The sequence below is a fragment of the Phoenix dactylifera genome, chromosome 4 (assembly GCF_009389715.1).
Source record: "Phoenix dactylifera cultivar Barhee BC4 chromosome 4, palm_55x_up_171113_PBpolish2nd_filt_p, whole genome shotgun sequence".
Taxonomy (NCBI): Eukaryota; Viridiplantae; Streptophyta; class Magnoliopsida; order Arecales; family Arecaceae; genus Phoenix; species Phoenix dactylifera.
Window position 1 is genome coordinate 7,325,854 of NC_052395.1, and position 10,438 is coordinate 7,336,291.

Sequence of the window (10,438 nt, forward strand, 5' to 3'; positions counted from 1 at the left end):
TAACTTGGTTCACTTCTCTATATCCATTTGAAGAATTGGAAGCTCAAAATTTATCCATGGAAGCATGAACAGGATGCAGAAATGGTGATCACAATTTCTTTTTCTTGAATCCAAGTGATGTTAATAGCCCAAGAATCTCCTTCAACTCAAACCTATCAAACAATCTAAAGAAGCCCATGTAACCTGTAGCTCCAGGATGGGTGCAGTAATTTCTGGTGCAAGTGAGTCCCCATCAGCCACAATTGTACCTTCATGATTTCTAATTATGAAACCTTTGGTGATCGTCGAAACTAATTTCCAATGTTTCTGATTGTTGGAGAACCTAATAAACAGTTAATGGATAAATTGGTAGATTTACTCCACCAATGAAGGCTCCCCAGTTGCCAAGGCCATTGTGAGAGAGCTGTAGAGTTCAAGATGAAGAAATAAATTCGGAGAGAATTGTTGATCACTCTAAGAGGCGAAGCTATGATAGTTCTAAAAGTTTTTTGGTTCCTCAAATGTGGTAATTGTTACGCAATGGAAGATCAATTCAACGAGTAACATTGACAAGCTTTATATCGTTCAAAAAACTCAGATCCATAGGAAGAATTCAACTCACAAAATTTGAGATGAGTTTATATGGTGCCGGCAATGATGATAATGACGATTGCCGAAGGTCTCGCTAGCCCTATCCTATCATTATGAGCATATATAGTCACACAATTTGGTTAATGAGCTATCTTAAACATTACTTATCTTTTGCACTTATTTCCAAATAGTTTGAACATGTAGATGACAAAGTAGGATCGCATTAAACTAACTAATCTTTCCTTTGTGGACAAACTTAAGTGAAGTCGCCACACCCAGCTGTAACTAACAACGTTTAACGGAGCGACATTCACACCCAGCTGTAACTAACAACGTTTAACGGAGCGACATGTCGCAATCACGACATGTAGTTCTACATGCTCAACATCCAACGGCTCTCTCGAAACTTTTCTAGAAGTCGATGAAGAAGAAACGGGGGGGGGGGGGGGGTGTATCGGCTAGTAGCGAAAAAGTTCTGTACCTTAAATAGGGAGTGGAAATCCTTTCCTCTCGAGTGCCCTTTTGTGGGGGGTGGAAATCCTTTCCTCTCGAGGGCCCTTTTATGGGACAAAATCGTAAGGGCACCAGTCTCCCCCGTCTGCTCTGGACGCGCGGGCCGGAGCGCCCAAAGCGGACAATACCTCGGGAGGAACGCAATCCTCTTTCTCTGCTAGCTTAATGTGGGCTATGCTGTTGTGTGAGGCTCCGGCCAAAGGTCGTCCCCGCAACAGATGGCGCGCCAGGAAGGGGCGCCTCCTTTCTCCATTGACTACCCCTCAGGTTGCCTAGGGGGCTGGCGGGTAAAATCCGACACAGGACCTTCCCGCTGGGGGGGCTATGTTGTGGGGGGAGAGAGCCTTGAATTTAGTTCCACATCGGCTAGTAGCGGAAAGGTTCTGTGCCTTAAATAGGGGGTGGAAATACTTTTCTCTCGAGGGCCCTTTTATGGGACAAAACCGTGAGGGCACCAGTCTCCCCCCGTCTGCGCTGGACGTGCGGGCCGGAGCGTCTTCTTTCTCTGCTAGCTTAATGTGGGCTATGCTGTTGTGTGAGGCTCCGGCCAAAGGCCGTCCCCGCAACAATCCCTTTCATTTCACAATCCCAGAGACCGTGCAAGAAATTGCCCTCCACATTTGGCACCAGAGTGACATACAAAGTCCTAATTCTAGAGAGATGGGGCAAGGTCTAAACCTTCCTGGACACCGTGACGAGTCAGCTGATGAAATCCAAGGATTTTTAGAACCAAAGTCTATGGTGCCTTGGAGGGGAAGAAACATTGGACCGTTACAATCCTGGTGACATCGAAGAAACTTCAAATATATCGCTGTCTTCAACTTGCTGAATAAAATTAAAACCAGAATAGACAGATTGGAGCCCAAGTTGAAGGAAGCCGTGGGGGTTCTCCTCTTGGACCCGTCTATGGACTGGCTGGGTCCCATGGTATCACCATATTCTAGCGGGAAAGCTCCATTCTTTAAGATTCCAGGCATTTCCTTGTTCATGAGTCTTTGGACAAAAATGTTCATCTTTTACTTCTTTTTTTTTCATATCTAGAAATGACGCAACAAATTATGCCCATGATTAATGCTTATCATAAGCTTTGCACCGCGTAAGTGTTTTAAGCAAAATATTTTGATGCTACTTAGATTTGATTGGCATAGGCTGAGGTAGAAATCAAACGACCTTTTTGCATCCAGAAGCAATACTTGATGCGAAGATGTCGCATCATTTATTCTATCATCCTATCCTCTTTCACCTCTTATTTCTATTCTTTAGAAAGCTGTAAAATAGAGTTACAAAAGTCATCACCATGCCCGCCTATCTTAACCAATTCTTGAATTTAGAAAGGTGTGGCCAATGTTATCGGAGCAACTAATAATTTTTGCTTTGATAAATCGATTTATTAACCTCCAACTATTAATGTGCACGAAAAAGATAATGGATTCTTCTCTTTTTTAAAATCATGAGAGTTAATTAGAAAGACGTCCTTATAGGCTTCATCTCCACTTCATTGACTAATTTCGATTCATGCAAAAAGTCCTCTATTCTTTCTCCCTTGGATCAAATCACTCATAAAAATAATTACAAATACGTGGGAAAGCATAGAATGCCAAAGGGAAAGGAAGCCCTAGTTCTTTGTTGGAGTGCACTCCACCACATCAGCAACCCCACTCAAGTCAGGATGAGTCTGGCAAGTCCGGAGCTCAAGGGCGACATAAGGCATGACGTCTTGGAATAATTCCATGATAGCAAGCCAAAGTTTCCCATAAAGCCCAGAACATTTACAACCTGTCCTTGGTTTCCCTGAAGACGTAACGAGTTTGTATTCCAGAAAAGAGGGAAGCATAAACTACAGCTTGCAGGCACTGTGGGACCGTGAGTGGGAAATGGTGCATGAGAAGGCTGCGGCATTGGAAATAAGCTGTGCTGCACCAAAATGGAGACACGAAGTGGGGACCTGGCCATAAAAAGAAAAAAAAAAAAGGTAAAATATATGTCTGAAAAAATAGTTTTTGTGTATCTAATTGATCAAAAAAAAAAAAAAATATATTTTAAAATGACTTAAATTTGATTGAGCATTTATTATTTTAGAAAAGTTGTATAAAATACCTATTATATCTTTAATAAAGAAAAAAATTTATTTATAAATTTTAATAACTTAAATATATTTTTTTAAAAAATATATAAAATATATAAATAAATCTATCTTTTCCTATTAACTTAAGTTTTTAGGACAAGTGGTGATTGTAATATGGTATCAAAGTAGAGGTCTTGGGCTCATCCCTTAAAGAAAAGTTCGGCCCATATATGAGGAAGAGTGTAAAAAAATATAAAATATATAAATAAATTTACCTCATTCTATTAACTTAAATTTTTAGGACAAGTGGTGGTTGCAACAAAAAAAACTCTAATTTTCAACCGATGAAAAGTAGCTTTTTTTTTTGTTTTTTTTATGAACTTTTTTTATAAAATATGAAAAATTTATTTTCATAAAAATACTATTTTTTTATTTTTTTTTGATAACTTTAATTAAATCAGGTCGCATGAGATTGGAATGCTGAAGGCTGCCCATCAACAATTGCGAATGCCTCAGCCTCTGAATACATGTGGTGGACATGGCTGACATAAAGGATGATGATGGTCTCAAGTTGGGGATAGATTTTCTTTTGTCGTATATAGTTTTGATAAATTAAATAAATTGAAGGATAAGCTCATATAGGAAGAGCGTGCGTGGAAACGAGCCTCATGGCTACATACCATACTGCTTTTTTATTATTATCCTTCTTTTTGTCTCTAAAATATGGTATAAAACGAGAAGTGGAATTGAAAAGAAGGGCTCGTTATTATAAATTATTATTTTTCTTTTTTTGTGTCTCTTTCTAAAATATGGTATAAAATAAGAAGTGGAATTGAAAATCAGAATTGGCTATTAGTTTATAATATTTTTAATATTAAATCATACTAAAATTACTTTGCTGCCATTTGGCGATGGCGGCATTGTGGAATTGGTTAAGATATTTCTTTTAGAATAATATAGTCAAGAGCATAGATGAAAAAGAGGATAGAAGAAGGTTTCTTTAATTCATTGCAACAAAAATGAGTTGGCTTGACTTTCTTACCCTAGCTACTGTCCTCTATTATTTCTATTTTTCACTCCATCATTCATCTCATCTTATCAATAAGAGGCGGAAAGCTAAAAAGGTAGAGTTCCTTTTTATCTATTTAACTTAGTGAAAATACATGAAAGCTATATTTCTTTCTGAACTCAAGAAAGCAAAAACCATATTACTGAGGAATAAAACATCACCATTCACCAAATCTATTACGAGAGATTCTGTCACTTTCAACCACTCAGACACCCATCATATTAGAGCGGTTTTTCTCAAATAAAATTATGAATCCTATAATTATACAAACATTCATAAAATACAACAAGAACAATAAATTGAATAAGTTGGACTATGCCATCATATATAGACCCATTAATTTTGATGGCTTCTCAAAAAAAGCCTAAATAATTCTATTAAGAGAATTTTTTCTCTCGTGCGAAAAACTATTCTATTAAAAGACAAAGCAGGTACTAATTAATTTTACGGATACCTCTTTATAAATGAAAAATAATGCAAATATGAATCATTAATTATGACAGTCCCTCCAAAAAAAAACCCAAATAAATTTATTAAAAAAAAATCCCAACATCCTTCAAAAAAAAAAAAAAACACCCAACCAGCAATCACCAATATCATGGATAAGAATATTGGTTTGGACATCGGTGATAGTCAAAAGATAAAAGATAAAAAGAGCGGTCTACTCCCCAAAGAAAACTCGTGACTCCGCGCTGTAACCCGGGTTATTTCCGAAGTCTCACGGATGTCTCCTCTATTCTTCTATTCTGTTCTCCATTCTTCTTCTAGAAAATTCAGCAAAAGTCTCGCAGTACTATAAGAACATCGTTTACGCGCGCATCAAATTATCGAAAAAAAAAATCTTTGTTTCGCGTTACCGCTCTGCTGCCTTTTGATAGGTACGAAAAACTCGCCTATTTTTTTTTCCTCCTCTCCTACTGCCGAAATTTTCAGGGGCTGGTGATGAATCCATGAAAAAAATCTAGGGTTTTTTAGGGTTTTGACCTTAGATATCACGCAGTCAACTGAAATCCAACCCCAATTGTAGATGTGAAGGCGTTCGCGGATCTGAACTTGTTTGGATCAATGGAGGTTGCAGATGGAGAGAGAGGATTCCGATGAGGGTGGGATGAGAGGAGGGGAATTGGCCGTGAGAGATTGGTCGGATTGGATTGGATTTGATTGATTGATAGGATGGAGGGGTCGCAGGGGGGATCAGGATCGAATTCCCCGCCGCCGTTCCTCACCAAGACGTATGACATGGTGGATGACCCGTCGACGAATTCCATTGTGTCGTGGAGCCCCACCAATGCCAGCTTCATCGTGTGGAAACCGCCGGAGTTCGCCAGGGATTTGCTGCCCAAGTACTTCAAGCACAACAACTTCTCCAGCTTCGTCAGGCAGCTTAATACTTATGTAAGTGAGCCTGATTGGAAGAATGAAAGAACTCATCTTTCCAATGGGATTTTATTAATTGGTCTCGAATCCTTTGCCTTTTCTTGTTTCTCTTATCATTTGAACTGGTTTATGCTGTCTCTATGAACAGCATGATTTTTCTTGGTGATATATGAACAGGATGTAATCTAATACACTAGATTACAGTGCTTTAGGGTAGAATTTTAATACTATATGCACATTCGACTCAAATATGCACTCCCTGTCGATAATCCCATCCAAGAATATGAGTTGCTTACTTTTTATGCGATCCTGAACCTTTTTTGGGGGGGTGGAAAAAGAAAAAACTTTGAATTGGTTAGTAATGGTTTTATTTGGCTTATATTGCAGAATGTTTTCCAGAACTTCATTGAAAAATTTAATGTTAGTATTGAGTGTATAACTGAAATACGGCACTTGCAATGCATGCAAGTGATCTAAGAGGGGGCTGTATTCCATGGACAGATCAGGAACCTTTTCATGGATGGCCTTATTGATTTACATACATATAATCCCTTCTCCTTTGGAAAAAAAAGATTTACATACATATAATCCAGGATAATGGAAACAGTCTTTCATCTATGCCCTTGATCACTTCTCTCATTTTTTTCCTTTTTTTGCTGTTTGTGCCTTTGGTTTATAATTCAGTTTTGCATTTAGGAATTGTAATGGTCGCTGATATACTCTTCTTAGCATGAATTCATATTTCTTCTGTCCCTTTCCAGGGTTTTAGAAAAATAGATCCTGACCAGTGGGAATTTGCAAACGAGGACTTTATAAGGGGCCAGAGGCATCTCTTGAAAAATATTCATAGACGCAAGCCAATACACAGCCATTCGCTGCAACACCAGGGCAACTCAGGGCCGTTAGCAGAATCAGAAAGACGTGAGCTTGAGGAGGAAATTGAGAGGCTCAATTGTGAGAAGGGTTTGCTTATATCAGAACTTCAGAGTCACGGTCAGCAACAGCATGGAATGGAGCAGCAAATGCAATCTTTGGAGGAGAGATTACACACTATGGAGCACCGCCAGAGACATATGATGGCCTTCTTGACCGAAATCGTGCAGAAACCTGGATTTTTCTCTAACTTTGTCCAACAATCTGAATTTCACAGCAAGAAGAGGAGATTGCCCAAAGCCAATTACTTCTGTGAGGATGCTAATATGGAAGAGAAACGTATCATGTCTTTCCAGGGTACGAGCAGTGAGAAATCAGACATTGCATCTATGCATGCGTTCGACATAGAGCCATTCGAGAAGATGGAATCATCCTTGAATTCGTTGGAGAATTTGTTCCGAGGTGTGAGTCAAGCTTCTGGTGAAGAGATGTACTATGACAGTGTTTTACCTTCGCTGCCGTCTGGTGTAGTTCTTACAGAGATGCATGCATCGTCAGGGGACACTGATGTGAATCTGCAATCACCATCACCTAAATTGCACCCTTCTTCACCTTGTCTGGGAGATATTGATTCATCGCCAGAGCTGGCAGAATCTACAAGTTATGCAGAAAGCCCAGCTCTTCCCTTAACAGAGATTCACACAGATATAAGGAGTAAGGCTTCTGAGATAGATGTAAATGCAGAGCCTGCCGCTCCTGAGTGTGATTCATCGAGAGATAGAGCTGCTGGGACTGCTGCTTCTACCGTGCCTACTGGTGTAAATGATGTGTTCTGGGAACAATTTCTCACAGAGACTCCTGGTTCCTCTGACACTCAGGAGGTCCAGTCAGAAAGACGAGATGCAAATGACAGAAGATCTGAAGCAAAGATGGCAGAGAGGGGAAATATTTGGTGGAGCAGGAAGAATGTCGACCACCTTGCAGACAAGATGGGACATCTCACTTCAGCTGAGAAAACATGATGACAGTTCTTTTGTTTTAGATTTGACTGTTTTTGGTGGTAGATTTTGCAGCTTGACAGTGAGGTATGACTGGTTATATTCATGTACGATAAAGATGTTCTACATTCAACTTCTATTTCTCTTGCTTGCATCATTAGTACAAAAGTAATTTGTTGTTGCACTGTTATGATATTTCATTAATTTATGGATTCATCTTGGTGCTAGTGACATGAGATGGATTTAAGCATTAAGTTAGATTTTAGCGCACCTCCTGTTTAGCCTTATCACCCAAAAAGAAGGGGAAAAACATTCTAGTTCTTTATCTCGCATGTTTCATGTTAATTTAAACTGCTACATGTTCATGTACTGAATTTGAAATATATGTTAATAACTGAAAGTGTCCTTAGTAGGCATTCACAGCATCGTGGTGGATGTGTTTGGAACTTCTGAAGGTTAGAACTGACGGATTAGAGGAAGCTTATTTGTTGCACAAATGTTAGGTAAATATGTGCAACTTGGATAATGATGCATAATGAACACCACCGTTCTCAATAGAGGAACTTCGATATGCATGGGAAAATTAGGAAAACATGTGCAACTTGGGCAGGCTAGGTGGGGCCAAATGTAATTTCAGGCTCAACCTTGATGCTTCTTATTGATGGTTTGAGGCCAACATGCCCATTTTTTGTTCAAAATCATGATATATAATCTAGCCTTGCTTAACTTGGACTGTTTGTTGTTTGCTCATTAGAAGCCTGAGCTCAACTGAAATGCCACTGATTTGATGACCATCTTTATTTTTATTTTACATCAGAAAAAAATGGATCCTTTTCCCTGGTCCCAAAGATATACTTCTGTCAAGTAAACCTGTTACTTTGTATTATCTATCTTATGATTACCTCTTCACTAGGGCATAATACATTTGAACATATCAATATTGTTGCAATGTCAGAAATATGTAGAATATAAGGTCTGTCCAAATCATTGGTTGGCATATAATGAAGCAGTGCATACCAAGATTTTTAAGGATCAATAATTGAATTGACCCATTTTTGTTTATTGATTTCTAAAGGAATTTATTCTTAGTGGCTACATGTAGTTCCATTACAATTCTTTTTGAAAAATCATTTATCATGTTAACCATTTGATGCACAAATTGATTGATTTGTTTTGTGCTGTAATTATACTAAGCTTTGATAGAAAATGTGAATTAATTGTAAGATAATAATTTTGATGCTATATTTTGTCGAAATTCTGCATCAGCAGTGAGTTGTTTGCATGTAGCCATAATCATTTGTAGAAAGATAGAGTTTGTTACTGTTCCATCAGTCCTGTCTCTGATTCAAACTAAAACAAAGAACTGCCTCTAGCTTTCGCTCCATTTGCACGCAATCCATTATGGTAAAATCTAGAAGATTTTCTTTAGGCTCATATTTGGACCATTGTCTCTTCTCTGGTACATGTTTTAAGAGTTCTAAAGAGAATGAGATATCAGGAGGACCCTCTTCATTGTGATTTTCATTATATGCCCATTAAATTGGACCACATTTTGATCAACTATTCTTGAACTTTAACAAAGATTATGGGTGGATTGGATTCTGCCTTGGTTAATGAGACAGCTGCTGCAAGTATCAACATTATTTTTTATTGTTTTACACCTCTATGCAATTTAGTTTCCTTTAGAGGCATCCAGTCCTGTATGCTAAATAAATAATTAGTTGCCTTCCTTCTAGGAACATAGATATGGTTTAGGATGGGGTGATTCCGAGGGGCACCTTTAGATTGTAATCATTTTATACTAATTCTTCAAATCTAATCAAGAGTTTAGATAATAACTTTGAGAATGGAGATTTATAGGTCTGTGAATGACTTACGTATCTAAGATAGTAAGATTGCCTGATTGCAGTAATCAACGAAAGGTCCATCATGATCCATTTTGGTCCTTTACAAATTCACTGAAACTTCCAATTATGTAATTTGGATGGGAAGTTTAAGAAAATGACGGAGAATATGTAATGATGTTTCAAGGCCTGTTTAGTTGTCAATAAAAATAACACTTTACCACCAATGAACATTGGGAGTTTTTTCTTTCACTTTTTTCTTTTCGAAGTTGTTAGTTATGTATTGATAAGATGTGGTGCTTTGTCTCTAGTGAATGAATATGGGATTGTTTCATTGGCTGGTTTGATATTCTAGTAAACTTAAGATCTTGAATGGGTTGCAATATTCTTGGATTAAGGTTGAAGGTTGGTTTCTTCCAGAGACTCGCGTTTTCGGGCCTTTGGAAACGGGAAGCTAATAGGTGTGTACATTTGGATTTGTGAAAAGCGTATCAGCTTTCTTCCTGCCTTTTCACCAGTGTGTAGGAGACGCATAATAATTAATGTCTGACAAAATATTTTTGGTGGGTTAAAGGGATTTCCTTTATTGAAGTTCTTGGACTATCATACACGATGCATGCATCAAGAAGAAACATGCAAGAGGACATGTCTATCCTTTCGCAATTACTTTTGTCGAGTCCAGCATAAGAAATCTTTATATATATATAATTTTCAAATTGTATATTGCGATGCATTCTTAAAAAAATACGGTAATGGTGGAAAGATGTTACGAAAATTTAGAAAAGTTACTTGATGGATAATGCTGATGGGGCTGAATAATAAAGATTTGGTGAAAAAGGTCTCTTGCATAGAAGACCAGAACCGATCACCTCAAATGATCTTGGTTGTAGTATGGGAAAAAGTAAACTTCTGAAAGATGTTGACGGGTGGTAGTGCAGTTCCTAAAGAGGGAGCTTCACTATGTTATCAGCTGCAGAATTTCAAGCTGCCAGAGAAGTCTGGTAAGGTAGCAGATTTGAACTTTGAGAAGAGATACAGGTGAGTGATGCTAAGAGCGCAGTGATGCATGGATTTCTGATACATTGGAGAGTTGTTCTGCAACTAGGCTTTACTGGAGAGTACTTATAGG

The 10,438-nt window shown here is 38.2% G+C and overlaps 1 protein-coding gene across 2 annotated transcripts; it reads left to right on the forward strand.

Moving 5' to 3' along the window:
* The first annotated feature begins 4,911 nt into the window (after window positions 1-4,911).
* Window positions 4,912-7,696, forward strand: LOC103696735 (heat stress transcription factor A-4b-like). 2 transcript variants are annotated; one of them, XM_039125425.1, is made up of 3 exons: window positions 4,912-5,095; window positions 5,183-5,612; window positions 6,356-7,696. In XM_039125425.1, exons 2-3 carry the CDS (start codon window positions 5,391-5,393, stop codon window positions 7,487-7,489), a joined length of 1,356 nt encoding a protein of 451 aa, XP_038981353.1. In that variant the 5' UTR covers window positions 4,912-5,095; window positions 5,183-5,390; the 3' UTR covers window positions 7,490-7,696. The 2 variants fall into 2 exon arrangements, with proteins under 2 accessions (XP_038981353.1, XP_008776669.2); XM_008778447.4 differs by having other exon boundaries at window positions 5,245-5,612.
* The last annotated feature ends 2,742 nt before the right edge of the window (window positions 7,697-10,438 follow it).

Bases quoted from the DNA above. Each gene is read 5' to 3' on its own strand.
- LOC103696735 (XM_039125425.1), top strand. From the start codon at position 5,391: ATGGAGGGGTCGCAGGGGGGATCAGGATCGAATTCCCCGCCGCCGTTC. The intron at 5,613-6,355 runs GTAAGTGAGCCT...GTCCCTTTCCAG, and splicing joins TCAGGCAGCTTAATACTTAT to GGTTTTAGAAAAATAGATCC.